Source organism: Balaenoptera borealis, assembly GCF_965194805.1.
Source record: "Balaenoptera borealis genome assembly, chromosome: 15".
NCBI lineage: Eukaryota > Metazoa > Chordata > Mammalia > Artiodactyla > Balaenopteridae > Balaenoptera > Balaenoptera borealis.
This window is the reverse complement of record NC_138871.1, coordinates 14,554,088-14,571,336: the sequence shown is the minus strand read 5'-3', so window position 1 is coordinate 14,571,336 and position 17,249 is coordinate 14,554,088. Positions and strand designations below refer to the sequence as shown.

Here is a 17,249-nt window from a genome sequence, read left to right as displayed (position 1 = left end):
GGTTTTACATATGTAACAGGGGATAATGATACTAGTTCCCAGGATGATTGTGAAGAGTATTTATACCCTATGTACAATATCTCTCAATGTAATGGTTCTAGATGCCAACTAAATGCTAGCTATCATCCAAATCATTTAGTGCAGTCGTTCTCAACCTTGCCTCACATCAGAATCACCGGTAGAACTTATTAAAAAAGTACCACTCCCAGGCCTAGATCAGTTAAATCAGAATCTTTGAGGCTAAGTATCAGACACGGTTTTTTTGTTTTTTTCCCTAAAGCTGCAACCCCTCCTCTTCTTCTCTCTCCAGGAGATTCATGGGTAGCCGGGGATGCAAACCACTTATTTAATTCAAGCCACTGGTTTTACAGAAGCTAGGGGAGAAGTTGAGCAATGGGCTAAAGGTCACACACATAGTTCCATGAGCTGGTAAGGCCCCAGATTCCCCTGCAGGGATCGTCTTCCTCTCGGTTGGGGAGGCTGCCCCAGCCTTTATTACTGTGCCTAACACAGAAGAAATGAGCAGGAAATTTTTGTTTGTTTTGCGGGAGTCGTGGAGGAGTGAAGCGCCAAGTCCTGAACAAACTAACGTGCAGAAGTGCCCGGCGAGGCCGCGACAGAGCAGCGGGAAGCACCCTGACACCAGGCCTCCCTAGGCTCGCAGAACCATGATCCCTGGGCCAGGGCCTCCCTCTCTCTCTCAGAGACACCTCTGACATCTGTCCTGCCGAGACTCTCTGAGCCACAGAGCGGATGGAGGACCCCTACAGCCCAGACCCTTGGTTTTTCAGGGCTCTAGGGACGCGATCCACACGTCACTCCCATGAACCTACCCTAGGCCGGGACTGCAAATCGAAAGTTTTCTGACCAGCCCCGGCCCCTGCCATTGGCTTCAGCCTTTGGTCACCTGACTTAATCGAGCCAATGAAAGGTGATAAAATCAATACTTCCGCTCTCCCTGAGGCGAAAGAGCCACTGTGCCCGCCTTTCGGATGCTATGATTGGTCACCCTCCCTCAACTCGCCAGTTTATTGGCCAGCACCGCTAGGCTGAGGTCCAGCGGGGTCTGAGGGCTGTGTCAGGCCCGCTGCCATGGCGTCTTATTTCGATGAACACGACTGCGAGCCGTTGCACCCCGAGCAGGATGCCCGAACCAACATGCTGCTGGAGCTCGCAAGGTGGGTGCGCGGGGCTGGGAGGTAGGGCTCACGCAGCAGGTTTCTGGGCTGAAGCTGGCTGGAGAAGGCGGATTATCTGGGGCAGTAGATTCAGAGGAGGACGGATAATCAGGAGAGTTAGTTCCACAGTGAGATTCGGGGGAAGTCGATAATTTGGATCGTCCTTGGAGGGGCCCGGGCAAGGGGGTTCTGGAAAAGACGAGCTGGAGAGTCGGGGGAGTCGGGGCCGGAGGGCAGTGGGCTCTAGGAGGTACTGGAGTAGGCGGGTCATGGGGGCGGGGTAGGGGCCCTGTGGCTGTGAGTAGGCATATTCGTTAGGAACTCCAAGCATGGAAGCCACACTGCCACTTGGAATCTGGCTTTACCAGGTCATTCCTGCGTGGCCTGGGTAACTTCTCTGAGCTGCTGCCTCATGTGTAAAATGGGAATAAACAGCCTGCGTGCTTGGGGTTGTCTGATGGCAGCTGTAAGCCATTTCCCACTGTGCTTTTTATGTAGTGAGCACTACTGAGGGGTAGCTATTACTACTAGTAGCTGGGCAGAGTATTTATCTGTTAATGCTTAGTGGACTGTGGGGGCAATGAGAAAATATGGGTTTTTTTGTTTTTTGTGTTTTGGTTGTGCTGGGTCTTCGTTGCTTCACACGGGCTTTCTCTAGTTGCAGCGAGCGGGGGCTACTCTTCGTTGCGGTGTGTGGGCTTCTCATTGCAATGGCTTCTCTTGTTGCGGAGCATGGGCTCTAGGTGCGAGGGCTTCAGTAGTTGCAGCACGCAGGCTTAGTAGTTGTGGCTCGCGGGCTCTAGAGCGCGGGCTCAATAGTTGTGGTGCACAGGCTTAGTTCCCCTTCAGCATGTGGGATCTTCCTGGACCAGGGATCAAACCCGTGTCCCCTGCATAGGCAGGTGGATTCTTAACCGCTGGACCACCAGGGAAGCCCCGAAAGTATGATTTTTCTTTGGTTCTAACCTTGGATTCTTCTTCCCAGGTCCCTTTTCAATAGGATGGACTTCGAAGACTTGGGGTTGGTAGTAGATTGGGATCACCACCTGCCTCCACCTGCTGCCAAGACTGCAGTTGAGAACCTCCCCAGGACAGTCATCAGGGGCTCTCAGGCTGGTGAGAACACTAATTCTTTCCACGATTTGGGTCAGGTCTGCCAGACCCACCCCCTCTGGAAGCCAGACTATGGTCTGGCCCTTCAGTTTTCCAGGCCACGTTGGGGCAAGAAGTGTCCTTCAGGAGTGGGAGCTGGGAGGTAGGGCCGATAGCAGCTCTCCTGATTAGCACTCCCTCCTCAAGAGCTCAAGTGCCCCGTGTGTCTTTTGGAATTTGAGGAGGAGGAGACTGCCATTGAGATGCCTTGCCATCACCTCTTCCACTCCAACTGCATTCTGCCCTGGCTGAGCAAGGTACTGCTTCCTTTTTCCCAGCCCTCACCCTGCCCTGGGCCCAGTTCTCAAGCCGCTTTGTTTATGGACTACTGGGGGGATCAGAGACGGGAGAGGGGTAGGGGTGGGATTTGGGAGCTGGAGACGGTTTTTAGCTTATCAAGACCAGACCTGGGCTCGTACACTGCACTGCTTTTCCCAGACAAATTCCTGCCCCCTGTGCCGCCACGAGCTGCCCACTGATGATGACACTTATGAGGAGTATAGACGAGATAAGGTAGGGGGCTGGGTAAGTGGAGTGGGTGGTAACGGGGCTCCCTGAGTCCGTCCTTGACGCTCTCGTTCCCCACCTCAGCAGGCCTGAGTAGGCCTCATGGTCCCTGACTCTGGCGGCCTTCCCAGTGATCTTAGCGAGGGGCAAGAGGCTTGGCATCGCAGGTGCCCAGGGCCCGAAAACAGTGAGCCAGCCCCACGGTGGCTGCTCTGTCCCTTCACCCACAGGCCTCGGGGTACGGCCCCCTGCCCAGCGTGCCCTCTTTTCTTCAGGCTCGCAAGCAGCAGCAGAAGCACCGACTCGAGAACCTCCATGGAGCCATGTACACATGAGGTGGCTGGGACCGCACGCCAGCCCTCCTCCTCCACACCTTCCTCTTCTGCCTCGAATTCTCATTAAAGGTTTCTTTACCCATCTTGCCGCTCCATTGCTCACAGGCCTGGGCAGGGACTCTGTACCCTCTAGTGGGTCTCTGCTGCTATGGGGGAAGGTGGTCCTGAACCGTAGAAGGTACCAGGCTGTGTATCCCTCTTTGCCAAAGCCTGCCGGCCTCAGGGCAGTAGGGCCCAGGTCAAGAACCTGGCCACCAACCGGACCAGCCAGGGCTTGGGCCTCTGTGTCTGTGGTTGGAAAGCAAAATGCGTCAGGGTCTGGCACCCAGTAGTTACTTAAAAAAATGGTAAAGAAAAACTAGCCCATCTCTCTCCCTCCCCCTGCAATCTTTAGTCAACCTTAGAATCCCAGGGGCTTTCTTTAGCTTCACTGCAAAGATTGCTTCTAACAAACATTTTCAAGTTATTCTCTGTATCCTCCCTTCCTCATATCCCTGAGTGTGGAATCAAACTTCAAACCAGACTCTGAGCAGGACAGGAAGTGTGAAATGATCGAGTCGGCTCTTTAGACTGTTTAAAGGCCCAGAAAGGGCCTTCAAGCCCTTGCCGGGTATTTGGATAGCGCTTGGCATCCTTTGTTTTTGGCAGTCCTGCTCTCAAAGAGCAGCGGGCGCTCAGGACCCTCCCTGGGGGCAGAGGCTTTCTCCCATCCTTTGCCTAGGGAAAGCCAGGATCAGGCCCTCTCCGACTCTCCAGAACAGACTACAAACATGCAAATTAGAATTCTTTTAATAGATATATATATAAAAAAAAGTACTAAAATACCGACGTGGTTCTGCTGTGTTATTTGCCCTAAAGAAAGGGACAGAGTGAAGAATCCCAGTGCAGCTCAGCGGGCCCAGAAGTAGGCCTTCCCACAGACTAAGGAGTGCTCACCCCCGCCCCCAGACTGCTGTCCCTCTTGCTGTTCCCAGCCCCCAATTCCTGCAGCAGGAAACCCCAGTGGTCTGGCCTTGGCACCGGGGGAGTAGAAGGCACCTGAAGGGCTGGCTGGGTGAATGAGGATACGTGACCTTTAAAACATAAAAATAACACTGTGGTGTGGGGAGCAGGCTGTGCGCAGCTTGGGCAGCTGCCAGGGCCCGCTCCTGTATGGCACAGGTGGGTGTGGGATGGCCACTCCCCCAGGAGCGAGGAAGCCTCTGTCCCAACACAATACTTTCTCAAAATCGTTTTTTGGTACAAAATAAACGCAAAGGAGATACGGGGTGGGGAGCTGCGGAGGCCGGGCCAGCCACCCTCCCCAGGCCTCAGATCATGGCGACGCTCTCAGGGGCACAGTTGAGGTGTGTGGAGGTGCTGCTGCTTCCGGACGACTTGCAGGCCCGGCCGGGGGCAGGCTGCAGCGCGGCCACCAGCGTCTCCGAGGACACTGCCCCGAACTCATAGCTGAAGGTGCCGTAGAAGACGAGGATGTCGATGACAAACACCCACTCGCACAGGGCTGCCCCGTGCTGCAGCTGAGAGCTCTCGTGGATGAAGAAGACCCCGCCTGGGATGGGGCTAAGGAGACGTTCAGTAGGATGGGCGGGAGCCTCGCGACACCCTTTCTGCCTTCCCGGATATGCGGCTAGGCTGGGGCAGAGGACCAGGCCTCACCTCTCGGGGAGAGGGGGGCAGAAGACCACCCTGGGTGGGGGCGGATCCCCATCTTGGGTGGGATAGGGCCTGGGCTACAGGAGGAGCTCCTGGCCGCCCTGTCCTGGAAGGATACTGAGGATCAGAGAGACAAAGGCGATGGCTGCCAGCACGATCCGCAGGTAGGCCACAGCCAGGTCCTGGGGGGCAGTGGCCCCGTGGTAGGAGAGGGCACAGTGCAGGCAGACAAAGAGCAGCCCGGCAGTGAAGGCCACGCCGGTTCCGACGTAGTGCAGAGACTTAGCGTGATCCACCTGGGCCCGGAGAGAGGGGCTGACCCGTGAAGCAGCCCCCCTCCACCCCCCTCCGTCCCTCCCTCCCGGGCCCTGTTCTTCCCACCCCCAACCTTGAGGGGCAGACCCCTCAGCCTGGGTCCACCCTCGGGAAACTGAGGGCCCCTGCCGAAAGCCTGGCCCCCTTCAGGGAAGTTCAAGAGGTGGGCAGGCGGGCGCACCTGGAAGTTGCCCACCACCACCAGGCCCGCAGCGTTGGTGCAGCCTGTGATGAGCGTTGTGGTGTTGACCCAGGAATGACGGCTCTGCTCCAGGAGCTGCCCGTAGCGCAGGAGGCAGATCAGGGCCACTGGGGGAGGAGAGCACAGGTGGCGCCAGCTCTGGCCCTGGCCCAGCCCAGCCCAGCGAGCCCACCAGCTTCCACCAGATACTCTGAGGGCAGGAAGTGAACGGACAGGCGGGTGGTGTGCCCTACCAGCGTGGCTGTGTACGAGTCAGCCTTGGGCCTTCAAGGAACGGAAGGGAAGTAGGCGGCTCGAGGCCAGGGCTTCCTGGGCCTCTGTGGGGAGCGGGTGTGAGGGCAGGCGGGACTGAGCGGGGCGGTGGTCAGGCCGAGGGCACAACTCACCCATGAAAGCACCCACGTTGCCAATGAGGCTGAAGAGGCAGCTCTCTGGGGGGTATGTGCCGCACTTGCTGAGAGGAGGGGGCGAGGACAGAGTGAGGGGTGGCAGGAGCACCGGAAGGCCCCATTCTGGCCTGCCCACTCTCCCTTGCCTTATCTGTGCCTGTTCCTTAGCAGGCAAGCCCGAATGATGAGAAGGGCCCGTGCCCCTCACATTTGGCCCTAGGCTGGCCGCACCTCCCCCCAGGGCAGAGCTGGTGTGCGTGCTGGGGTAGGCGATGCCCAGGATTGCTCAGCAGACCCCGAGGCTCTTGGATGCCCTGAGACTGTCAAGGCCTGCAGGGGGTCTGGCTTCCCTTAAGCCAGAACTTGGGCTGGGCAAACAGAGAGCTTGAACTTAAATCCAGGTGCCTCCACTTACTAGCTGAGAGACCTGGATGGATGACATAGCTCTGTCTCACTTTCCTTGCCTATAAAATGGTGAAAACAACAGCTGCCTTAGTGCTAGAAGAATTAAATGCCGCTACGCATGTAAAGCATTCAGCACAGGGTCCGGCACATAGTAATTGGTAAGTAATATTGTAATTAAGTGCTCTTAGTGGAATTATTATTCCTGAGACCCAAGGACAGGCCTTTGCTGGGGGGGGCTTAGTTGGGAGTCTAGCAGGGCCTTGGGTCTCTGTGACCTGCGCGGTTTCTAGGCCTTACCTGATGAGGGGGACATCGTCCAGGGTGCAGCAGGTCTTGGGGCCCCCTTGCTCAGTGGGGTCAGGAGAGCAGGATTCGTTGTAGGACCTGGCAGGCAGGACAGAGAGTAGCCTGGGGGAAAGGGGTTCCCCCAGGCCCTTGGCCTGTAGCCTCAGGCCTCTCGGAGACCACCCTCCCAGACCTCCCTTGGCAGGGGCAGAAGAGCCCACTTCCCAGGGCCCCCCTAGGACAGAAGCCAAAGGGGCGAATGACGGTGGGAAGCAGGTAGGTGGGCACGAAGCCATGCCTGGGGAGGGGCAGGCGCTGCCAATGTCAGAGAAGAGCAGTGAGGCCCAGTGTCTCCATCTGGCTCGAGGCAGCCCCGGCCCCAGAGGGAACAGAGATGAAGGGAGCTTTAGAGTGAGGCTGTCTGCAGAGTGCGCCATACCAGTTCTCCACGGGGCACACGTGGTGGTTCATCACGGCCATGGCATACCTGCGGGAGCACAACGGTCACTCCGCCCCATGGTGCACCCAGCTTTCTCCCACTGACTCTTTTCCTTTGATTCTGCCCCCATTCAGCCTCATTGTCCTTTCCGGGGACTCAAGTTGGGGTGGCCCTGCAGCTTGACACTACTCTAGAACCCACAGCCTAGTCCCAAGCTAGAAGACCTCTGGAAGTTGCCCTGGCTAGAAGTGTGTCTGTCAGGGCCACCCTGCTGGACAGCAGTGGTGCCAGCTTGTCCCAAGGGGCTGTGTGCCCAGGCACCAGGCCAGGCTTTGCAGACAGCCAGAATGACCCTGGGTACCACCCTGGAGCCTGCAACAGGACAAGGGACTTTGTGTGTGCCATCAGGCTCCTGTTGGGTCCTGTCCCTCCTCAGCCTGGGTCCACTTTGTCCCCTAGTTGCCTACCCCCATCCCCCTCTTTACTCACACAGTCCATAGGCCAGTGATGGAGAATGCTGACAGGCTGACAGGAAGGAGGATCCAGGCGGTCATGAGGGAGGGGAGCCAGGGTGGTGGTGGTGTGGGGGGAGGACAAGAGGTAGGTGGGGAAGAGGGGGTGGACCCAGCTACCTTAAGGTACTTCGCCAAAACCATCAGCTGCCCGGGCCTGGTGGAGAGAGACAGGTCAAAGTCCAGGGTCTAGTGACTGGCCAAAGCCGGTGCGGGGGAGAGGAAGGTGGTCAACACCAGAGGCAGGGCTCCCGCTGCGGCTCTGAGCGCCCACACTTCGGGCTGAGCCCCCGCCGCAACGTGGACACCCTCCGGCATCCACCGGGGGCCTCCGCGTTCCACCCAGATGTTCAGAAACGCCGCGGGGCCCTAACATCCAGAAAGGGAGCCACTCTCCCTGGCCTGAGGGTCCCGGGCTGGGAGAGGGGCTGGAGTCAGGACAGTCCAGGGGGCCACGCCAAGGAAAGCCTGGGAGGGGATCCGGGGCTGGGTGGAGAGGCGGCCGGGGGCAGGCAGCCACCTGACCACCAGCGCCGCGGGGAAGGGGCGGGTTCACGCGGGAAGCTCAGCCCGGCCCGCTCCCGCCCGCGTGGGCGCCCGGAGCCCAAGGTCCGCGAGGCCCCGGGATCCGGGGACCCGCGCCTCCGCAGGTCCGGGGGACGAAGGGGCCCAATACGCACCTCCCCGGAGCGCCCCGCCGCCGCCGCCACCGCGTCTGCTCGGCCCCCGCGTGGCGCCGTCCCCGGCTGCGGCCCTCGGAGCTGCCCTGAATGATTTAAAGGGCCGAGCAGCCCCTCCCCCGGCGCCCCGGGCCGAGCCGCGCCGCCCGCCGGGACGTGGAGTCCGCGCCGCCCCAGCCCTGGCGCTCGCGCCCAGCCGGGAACTACAACTCCCGAGCCCCCGCGCCCGCGTCACGCTGGAAGGGTGGGCGGTGCCCTGACTTCTGGGGACCTGGACGCCGAGGGCGGTGGCGTGGGACCCCAGCGGAGGCTCTGACACCGAAGCCAAAAGGATAGCCCCGTCTACCCTGCTCCTGCGGGGTAAGCTTCGGGAGGCGGGGAGCTCCGAGTGTGCACCGCCTTCCTGCTGCACGTGTGATTGTCACCGCGCACGTGGCTGGAGGAAGCCTCCCTCAGCCGCCGCGCACATTTTGCAGCCTGGACTGGCCGACAGTGACTTCGGGCAGCCTCCCTCCATGTGGCACCCCGTGCCTGCCGCTGTCCAAGGCGAGGCGGGTCTGCAGAGAAGCAAGCACAAAGCCTTGGCTGTTCCTTAGGAAACTCTAGCGCCCTGGATTTGGCTTTTGCTTCCCTCAGCTCAGCAAACTCTGGAGGAGGTCTACTTTCATCAGATACATTTTATTTTCAAGGGTACAAGTACACGGTGTACTGTCCAGAAGTCAGTGTCCAAAATGTGTTTCCTGACTGCTGAGCACTCACTTGAAACAATATCCATTCTAAGTAGACACACTTGGCCAGGTGTTGGGAGGCAAAGGAGAGGAGAGGAAGGCAGGAGACCCAGAGCAATCTGGGAAAAAGCAAACAGGATACTGTGAGGATAAATTACCCAACAGCTTCACCAAAATTTATGTTGAATGAAAAAAATGCACAACCTAAAAGTTGAGAATTGTTTTATTCGGTAGACTTTCTGAGGACTCAAGCCCTGGAGGCAGCCTCTCTCGGATACCTCTGAGGGACTGCTCCAAAGCAGCACGGGAGAAGCCAGGATGGGAGTTTTTGCAAAACCCAGGTATTTGTAATATCAAAAGCTTACTGTTAATTAAAGACCAGTAAACAGACACCTCAAGTTAATGAATTAGTGCTTTTCTATGTATGGGAAGATACAAGAGTCTGGGCTCTTTGAAATCATTCCCTTGATATGCAACTTAACTATCTAGGGCCAATATCCTGCTTTTCTCCATCCACCCTGAATCCCCTCAGGGTGCAGTTGGGGGTGGCTGCAGGCTTGACGGTCACATCCTTTTTTTCCTGATATGGCAGGAGACATTCTTCGCCCACACTTAACAGGCCAAGGGTGCCCTCCTAGACATTCTTTTCATGATTAAAAGGGCAGGAAATTTTCCTTTCACACACCGGAAGTGTACCTGGCACTCTAAATGGCAGCCCAGCATCTGTTGGAGCCCTTGTGAGACAACACTGGGGCCGACAGACCTTTACCTGAAGGGAGCATGGGCCCAGGCTGCTGGGAACCAGGGAGCTTAAGTTCGGCAGCACTGGTGAAGCAAACGTAATAGGCAGAAACAGGGCCCTGTACGATGGGGGAAATGGAGAAGATAAACTAACTGGACAACAGCTTGAGAAAGGAGAAACCTTTTTGGACCTAGTGTAAGGTAAAAATGGAAACAGGAAACCTGTTGGAGGGCCCTCTTCCAAACTGCATCAGCACAAGTAGTTAAATCAGGGTCAAGAAGTATGGCAGTGCACATCAATCACTCTACAAGAATACCTGGCTGAAGGATGGGGGTGGGGGGGGGATGGTAAAATCCAGTCCGTCTGCTGGCCATGCTGTGCCCCAGGACAAGGGAGTGCCTCTTTCTAATTTACCAAGAAGCACCATCTTCCTGCCCAGGGGTGTTCTCCTTGGAGCAGGCACCTTTTTCTCATCTGCCCAATGGTGCTGTGAACCCTCGGCATTTCCTACTGCTTTGGAAGCTTTGCAATTTTTTTTTTTTTAATATTTTCTTTTTTTGATGTGGCCCATTTTTGAAGTCTTTATTGAATTTGTTACAATATTGCTTCTGTTTTTTATGCTTTGGTTTTTTGGCGGGGAAGCATGTGGGATCTTAGATCCCTGACCAAGAATGGAACCTGCACCCCCTGCATTGGAAGGCAAAGTCTTAACCACTGGACCACCAGAGAAGGCCCCTGGAAGCTTTGCAATTCTTTTTTTTTTTTTTTTTTTTAATTTTAGTTCACTTTAATTGTATTATTTATTTATTTATTTATTTATTTATGGCTGTGTTGGGTCTTCGTTTCTGTGCGAGGGCTTTCTCTAATTGCGGCAAGCAGGGGCCACTCTTCATCGCGGTGCGCGGGCCTCTCACTATCGCGGCCTCTCTTGTTGCGGAGCACAGGCTCCAGACGTGCAGGCTCAGTAATTGTGGCTCATGGGCCTAGTTGCTCCACGGCATGTGGGATCTTCCCAGACCAGGGCTCGAACCCATGTCCCCTGCATTGGCAGGCAGATTCTCAACCACTGCACCACCAGGGAAGCCCCAGCCTTGCAATTCTTAATCAACATTTACTATCCCCTGTTGAGCTGGGTTTCAGTTCCTCTCCAACCACAATCATGGGGAAGGCCTGAGAGGGCTACTCAGGTTCTAAACTGGCTATTCTATCTTAAAGTGGGGGTAAGGCAAGCACTCCAGAGCCTTGACAAGGAGGCAGATTTTGGTTTAATATGACAATCGGAGTCATCCCTAAAATAGAGAAGTAGCCCAAGACAGAAGGGCTCTTCATGGGTAGTCGGTAGGGAAGAGTTGCATATCAGGTAAAAAGTAGGACCAGATGTCTTTAAAAGGCCCTTCCAGCTCTAATGCCACGTGAGTCTACTTGTTATGCTCCAACCAGGACAGTTCTTAAAATAGGCAGAACAAGAGATGAGATTTCAAGTGCTGATTCTGTGCTGCTGAATGACTTCAGGGCAGCATGTAATCTTCACTTCCTTATGTACACAAGTGATTTCACAACTCTTGGCAAAAACAGTGCTATAAAAATAGTAAGTTTATTGGATGAAAAAAATACTGTATTTGACGAGTACCTTCCTTCCAGGATTTTCAAATAATTTCCACGTCACTTTATTCATCCATACGCATAAACATGGGAAATGAGAAAAGAGAAGAATGTATAGCTTTTTACACACTTAACACGACAGAGCCAGTGCAACCAGTCTCATTCTGGTGGCTCTGGGAGGGCCGAGGGGCCATTCACTCTCTTCCCTTCTGGCATCACTCAACCTCCTGGGGAAATCTGGGGTGGGTTCCTGTGGCTTCTTGGTCATTTGATTCCTCAGGGACAGGAGTTCAAGGAGGGAGCTTAAAATGTTTCAGATAATTGTCACCATTCCATGGTGCTTCTTCCCAAAGAAGGCTCAGAGGTAGGAAAGTAATCTGTCCTTAGTTTTCTTTCTATATGCCTCATTTATATTTGGGACCAGCTGGGGGACCCCTACCCAACCATCCACAGATCCTGCCAGATGCACAGCAAACTGGATACCCACCACCCCAAAGGGTTTCTTCCAGTTTCGTGGGCTAATCTCTAGATGGCAGTGCCCCTCAGAGTGGAACAATGGAGACGGAATGTCCCTTTCAGAGGCTCATCCACAGGGAGAAGCATTTTTTTTGGCCACGTCGTGAGGCATGTGGGATCTTAGTTCCCCGACCAGGAATCAAACCCGCGTCCCCTGCATTGGAAGCACAGAGTCTTAACCACTGGACTGCCAGGGAAGTCCCAGGACAAGCATTTCTTATTGTCCACGTTGGTCCTACTGGCTGGCCGGGCTCCTACTCTCACTCAGTACAAAAAGCTTTGCATTCTCCTTTTCCCTTCTTGCGTTACCTTCTTCAAAGACTTCCATACTTGCCAGCTGGCTGGAACTCAAGCTTTAGTGTTTACTCTCGCACAGCCCAAAGCCCCTGCAGGCCCCAGCTTCCTTCTATTAGTAATCACCCACGGTGGCCCAGGAAACACAAAGCCTTAAAATCCAAGGCTTAGCCTTAGTAAGTGAAGATCACTTCATTTTGGATTAATGTGAGATATGCTTGTCAGGCTACAAGACTTTCTTTTATTAGGCGGCTGAGAATATATCTAGTTAAATGAGTGCTGATTCTGAAGCAGTCTGCCGGAAAGCCCCAGCTAGTCTAATGCTGTTGCCACTGCACCAAACGGCACGGGACAGTCCTCTTTGGGACATCTCTAGAGCCTCTGGGAAATGCTCTGGAACATGCTCCTTGATGGCAAAGCACTGATATTTGAAAACAGCTGGAAGACATCGAGAGGCAAGTCCGGTAACCATACTGGATAGTACTACCTTGGACTGGGATGAGGTGTGGCAGAAGCAATGAGCGGAGCTGTAAGGCTGTCAGTGGGCTGAGGGCCATCACCAGAGAAGCATCTCAGGCACCCCTGGAGTGATGGCACCATCACCACCAACAGGCCTGCTCTGAAGGACAATGCCTCATTTAAGTACCAGGCTTAGCGCTTTACATAGTCTCGTGGCACAAATTAGCTACAAATTAGAACGTTTTCTTGGGTGGAAAATATTTTATATGCACTTGATAAAAGCAAAGGGCCTCAAGAAAAAGCTTACAAGCAAGATATTCCCATCATTCTCTTACCTGAGAGTGTTAGGATTACACGATAAACACACAGAAGGACAGGATAGGTACACAATTCTCACAGGAACGGAGGCTAAAATTTCAGGCGCCATGCCCCCAACCTCCTCTTCTGGACTTGTTTCTCAATTCTACAATAAATCCAGGAAATGGGCCATCTAGCCATGAGAAGACGAACCTCAAAATATTTCCAAACTAGGAAGCCTAAAAGTTCCAGTGAAATCCTATGTCCAAGTCAGAAGATCAGCTGAAGAGCTGGAAGATGAAAATGACTGGTGCTCTGAGCTGCAGGAAGGCTGGGGATAGAGTATGGCATAGTCTCCTTGACCCAGGAGGCTCTGGAGGGTAGTTAACGTTAAAAGTCAAAAGGCACTTCCAGCCTGGCTGAACGAGGACAGACTTTCTCCTTTGAAAGCAGAACTGAGCCCAGGACTGGCAAGTTTAAGGCATTTAACCTTGGGCCAGCTCTGGGGGTCAGGAGCATGCTGGTCCCTGGCTGCCTCCACAGGCCCTGCTAATATATCCACCTCACTCACCTTCCCAGCGAGCTGTGACTGGCTGCACTTTAACGATGGAGTCGAAGTAGCTGCCTTGCCCCATTTCAGAGGGGGTAGATTTTCAGGGGTGTAGGGCATGAACCAAAAGTGCTCTCAGGTGTCCTTTAAGAGAAAAGCTGCTGAGAGGGACCAGCCAGACTGATCTTGAGACCCTGATGAGGAAAAACCTCTGGGGCAGGGGGCTTTGGTTTGAAGAAGTCTCAGTGCTCACGGGCTCACTTAAACCCCATACTTCAAGTCACTGAGGTTAGGCCCATTTGCTGGAAAACTGAAGTGGCTTGGAACTGCAGTGCATGGGATTGCTTGTGGATTTCTCAGACTGTAGCCCAAACCTGCATTAGGAAAAATGTTCACTTAGGTGAAAGCAGTGATATTCCTGGGATCTTTATTCTCAGGATCTGTTGGGAGTTTTATATACTCTATACTCTTGGGAGGTAGAAAAGGAGAAAGCACAGAGCAGGGGAAGGGCAGATGAAAGAGGCTTGTTTCGCTCCCTCTAGGGCTCTCTTCAGGCTTTTTTTTTTTCTTTTTCCCAACTAGGGCTTGAAACAGGTAATTATTGCTAGTGTTGAATTTCCCTTTGTATGTACATTCAAGGCTGTTAAATCACAATTGGAAACACGGTTTCAGGCTTGTTTTGATAATTCCCTTTTAGCCTGAGCAGAGGATGGTCTGTTCACAGCTAGGGATGAGGTTGGAAGCTGGAATTCTGTAGTCCGAACCCTGGCAGGTTTTGCTGCAAGAAATCCTCACAGTTTAGTTCTGGCGTCATCTTTCTAGATCTCCTTACCTAGACTGTGTGAAGTGGTGGAGCATGGGAGAAACCTGCAAAAACCATGGAAGGGGAGGAAGACATGCTCACAAGTAGGCGTCAAAGAAGATCATCTCTCTTGACTAGCATCAGAATTACTGGGAGAGCTGGTCAGAAAGGTAGACCCCAGAACCCCATCTCCAAAGTCCTGAGCATCCGTAGGTGCGCAGTCACACTGGGAGGTGGGGGGCAGGGTGGAACTGATGGATTGAGAGACAAAAAAGATGAAGGAAAGAAAAGAACAAAGAAACAGAGCTGAAAAGATGATCTAGGAAAGCACGGATGGAAGTGAACAGAAACACAGAAGAAAGGAACCATAAAATAACAAACGGGGCTTATGGAGCTGGGCGGAGGAGCGTGGTCAGATGCCCTGGGGCACGTGACCTTGGTGAGAAAGCAGCACGTTGGCAGAAGGTCTCATAAGCCTCATCTCTCCCTGGAATCTTTGCTTCCAGAACACCAAGCTAACCAAACAAAATTCTCAAAAACGTCCAGAACATTAGGCTGGTCAAATGGGCCAATATACGAGAAAGAATGGCTACAAGGGAGGTGGCCAGGCGTAATCCCTGTGACACCCTTTTCCTGTGGATGTGGCAGCTCTGGGGCGGGGGGGCTGGTCCTCAAGATCAGCTCAGACTGGTCCTGGCACCCCCAAACTAGGGGCGGCTCCCTGGACAGCGACTCCAGTCTGGTCAGTGTCGGTTCTGGCGCTTTGCAATCTCCTCCTGGATGCGCAACTTGAGGGCCTCTCGCATGGGTGGCTCCAGAGGTGTGTGTGCCGACACCTCCTCGCTCACCCTTCCTGGATCATCATCCTACGTGGAGGAAGAGTCAGGAAGCTCAGGGCCTGGCCTCTTCTGAAGAGGTGACCTGCCCTGTCCCTAGAAAACTCTCTCACAGAACTCTGCTTGACTCACAACTTCTTGCCAGTGCCTGTCATTTCCCAGGTGTCCCCTGTAATAGTGACTCTCAACTGGGGGCCATGAGCCCTCCCTGTTGCCCGCTGAGAATCACTGTGTGACGGCAGTGACTTGTGCTCAAAAGCATCGCCCAGCAGTCTGTGCTCTCATGTGGAACAAACACTTCCCACTGGCCCTGAGGAAAACAGTGGCTCCAGGTCCGGCAGTGATTTCCATCACGGCCCAGGACCTTCAGGCTGCAGCTGTTTCCATCAGGCGTACCTGATACACGATAACTGAAGTGACGTCTCCGCTGTCCGCCTCATATTCTAAGCAGAAGAGCTGATGGCCAGGGGGCTCTGGCTCAGAGCTGCCACTAGTGCTGCTTTCACCAGACTCCTCACAGTCTGGGTTGCTTGGGTGGGTAGAGCCATCTGGAAGGATGAACCAGAGTGAGAGGGAACAGAGGAAGGCTGCTGGAACCCCTGCCCAGAGATGATACAGGAAAACATACTGTAAAGCCCCAATCTTCTCATGGACCTAGAATGTACGTACGTGTGTGTGTTGTGTGTGTGTGTGTGTGTGTGTGTGTGTGTGTGAAATCAGCCACCTATCAGGAATTTTATTCACCTTTGTATCCCTGCCCCAGGACCAGCACAGTCCTACCACGCAGTGGGTATACAATGCACATCTGTCTACACGGTTGGAAGGTAGTGGAGAGGTGGATAGGGCTCTGCCTGGGTTCAAATCCAGGCTCTGCCATTTATTTCTCTGAGATCTCCAACAAGTTACGAAACCTCTCTCTGCCCGTTTCCCTGACTGTGAAACAGAAATGATAATAGTTCCCATCTTACCGGGTCCTCTAAAAGCTAAGTGAATGACTGCACATAACCTCTAAAAACACTCTTAAGGGGAGCTCAGCAAATTTAGCATCATACGTTAACTACCGTAATCTCTAGATCACAAGTAAGCTGGGGAAAAAAAACCCATTAACTGGGTTTGGGCTTCATTCCACAATCATGTCCTGGTCGCCTAGAGCTGTGCCTAACTTTTTTCCTGTTAGCTGGTGGGAGTGCGAAAATATAGTACGCTGGGGGCAAAGCGGCGGACAACTTGCCGACTCTCAGGGACGTCCGGTAATAGTGATGCTTAACTGCGGGCCTTGAGCCCTCCCTGTGCTGCGGGCAGAATCACTGAGCGGCGATTGGGGAGCGTCGAGATAGACGTTGGAGATGAAATGAGCCTTGAGAGGTAAGACAATTTTTTCCCAGACAGAAAAGAAGAGCGCGTGGAGGCAGAGGGCCCGGGGGCAGAAGACCGCGCGGGGGCGGGCGGCCTCACCTCGATGTCGCGGCAGGTACACCTGCAGGTCGGGCTTTCGGGGCCGAGTGGGCGCGGGCGTGTGCCGCCTCCTCGCCTTCTCCTTGGCCGCCTGCTTCACCTTCTTGTCGTAGTCGTCCCTGCGGGGAGCCGAGCGGGAGTCAGGGACGGCCGGGCCAGGCCAGGCTGGGGCTGGCAGCCGTGGCGCGGGGCGGGGCGGTACCGGGCGAGCTGGTTCCGTCGGATGTGGTGCACGAAGCCGTGGCTCATGTCCAGCCGCCCGCCAGGCTTGCAGCAGAGCCCGGGCCCGGGACCCGGCGCCGCTTCCATCTGGAGCCCCTGTGCGCGGAGCCGCGGCCACCGCCGCCGCCGCCGCCGCCGCCGCCGCCGCCACCACCTCCTCAACTGCCCCAACTGCCACCCTCCTGCCCCGAGAGCTCCGCGCCCCTCCTCACTCGACTTTCGACCTCGCGCCCTGACGCCGGTCGGGAAATGGCCAGCCGGGCCGAATGTCCCAGCGCGCGGAGTTCCCAGAGCGGGAGGGGCGGGGCGGGGCGGGGCGGGGGGCAATGGGGCATGCGCAACTTCCATTCCCGGGCGGGGCTTTTCTTTCGTTGTGACATTATCAGTAGGAAACCAGGATTTAGGCTTAGTGCTGCTACATCAGAAAATCCAGAAAAACACAAAGCACCCATCACAGCACTCAGCGTTCGGTGTGGCGCCTTCCCGTCCTTTTTCCTGTGCTTGGATGCTGTGAAATTCCATCACCAGCTGCGTGACCTTGGCTGACTGTTGAACCCTGCTGTGTCTCAGTTTACTCATTTACAAATGGGGGCACTGAGATCACCTACCTCCAAAGAGATCGTGAGGAGGCGAGTGCCAGGGCAGGGCACACAGCGGCGCCCCGGCCGCCCAGCCCAGCCTAGCCAGCGGC

At 54.9% G+C, this 17,249-nt stretch overlaps 3 protein-coding genes across 8 annotated transcripts; 1 reads left to right on the top strand and 2 right to left on the bottom strand.

Moving 5' to 3' along the window:
- The first annotated feature begins 1,022 nt into the window (after window positions 1-1,022).
- Window positions 1,023-3,255, top strand: RNF181 (ring finger protein 181). 3 transcript variants are annotated; one of them, XM_082357704.1, is made up of 5 exons: window positions 1,023-1,178; window positions 2,164-2,294; window positions 2,478-2,587; window positions 2,769-2,843; window positions 3,113-3,255. In XM_082357704.1, exons 1-5 carry the CDS (start codon window positions 1,093-1,095, stop codon window positions 3,170-3,172), a joined length of 462 nt encoding a protein of 153 aa, XP_082213830.1. In that variant the 5' UTR covers window positions 1,023-1,092; the 3' UTR covers window positions 3,173-3,255. The 3 variants fall into 3 exon arrangements, with proteins under 3 accessions (XP_082213830.1, XP_082213829.1, XP_082213831.1); XM_082357703.1 differs by having other exon boundaries at window positions 2,736-2,843; XM_082357705.1 differs by lacking the exon at window positions 2,769-2,843.
- A 688-nt stretch (window positions 3,256-3,943) lies between these two features.
- Window positions 3,944-8,330, bottom strand: TMEM150A (transmembrane protein 150A). Of its 2 annotated transcripts, XM_082357695.1 has the most exons (8): window positions 8,056-8,329; window positions 7,353-7,532; window positions 6,864-6,911; window positions 6,437-6,523; window positions 5,732-5,799; window positions 5,325-5,452; window positions 4,947-5,124; window positions 3,944-4,724 (listed from the first exon to the last, which is right to left on the bottom strand). In XM_082357695.1, exons 2-8 carry the CDS (start codon window positions 7,517-7,519, stop codon window positions 4,483-4,485), a joined length of 918 nt encoding a protein of 305 aa, XP_082213821.1. In that variant the 5' UTR covers window positions 7,520-7,532; window positions 8,056-8,329; the 3' UTR covers window positions 3,944-4,482. The 2 variants fall into 2 exon arrangements, with proteins under 2 accessions (XP_082213821.1, XP_082213822.1); XM_082357696.1 differs by lacking the exon at window positions 6,864-6,911 and having other exon boundaries at window positions 8,056-8,330.
- A 382-nt stretch (window positions 8,331-8,712) lies between these two features.
- Window positions 8,713-16,840, bottom strand: LOC309612238 (UPF0561 protein C2orf68 homolog). 3 transcript variants are annotated; one of them, XR_014235068.1, is made up of 5 exons: window positions 16,539-16,820; window positions 16,337-16,455; window positions 15,278-15,429; window positions 11,156-14,911; window positions 8,713-8,902 (listed from the first exon to the last, which is right to left on the bottom strand). XR_014235068.1 is itself a non-coding variant. In XM_082357697.1 (4 exons), the coding sequence occupies exons 1-4, from the start codon at window positions 16,643-16,645 to the stop codon at window positions 8,723-8,725; spliced, it is 558 nt and encodes a 185-aa protein (XP_082213823.1). In that variant the 5' UTR covers window positions 16,646-16,840; the 3' UTR covers window positions 8,713-8,722. The 3 variants fall into 3 exon arrangements, 2 of the variants coding, with proteins under 2 accessions (XP_082213823.1, XP_082213824.1); XM_082357697.1 differs by lacking the exon at window positions 11,156-14,911 and having other exon boundaries at window positions 16,539-16,840; XM_082357698.1 differs by lacking the exon at window positions 8,713-8,902 and having other exon boundaries at window positions 10,322-14,911.
- Window positions 16,841-17,249: the final 409 nt, after the last annotated feature.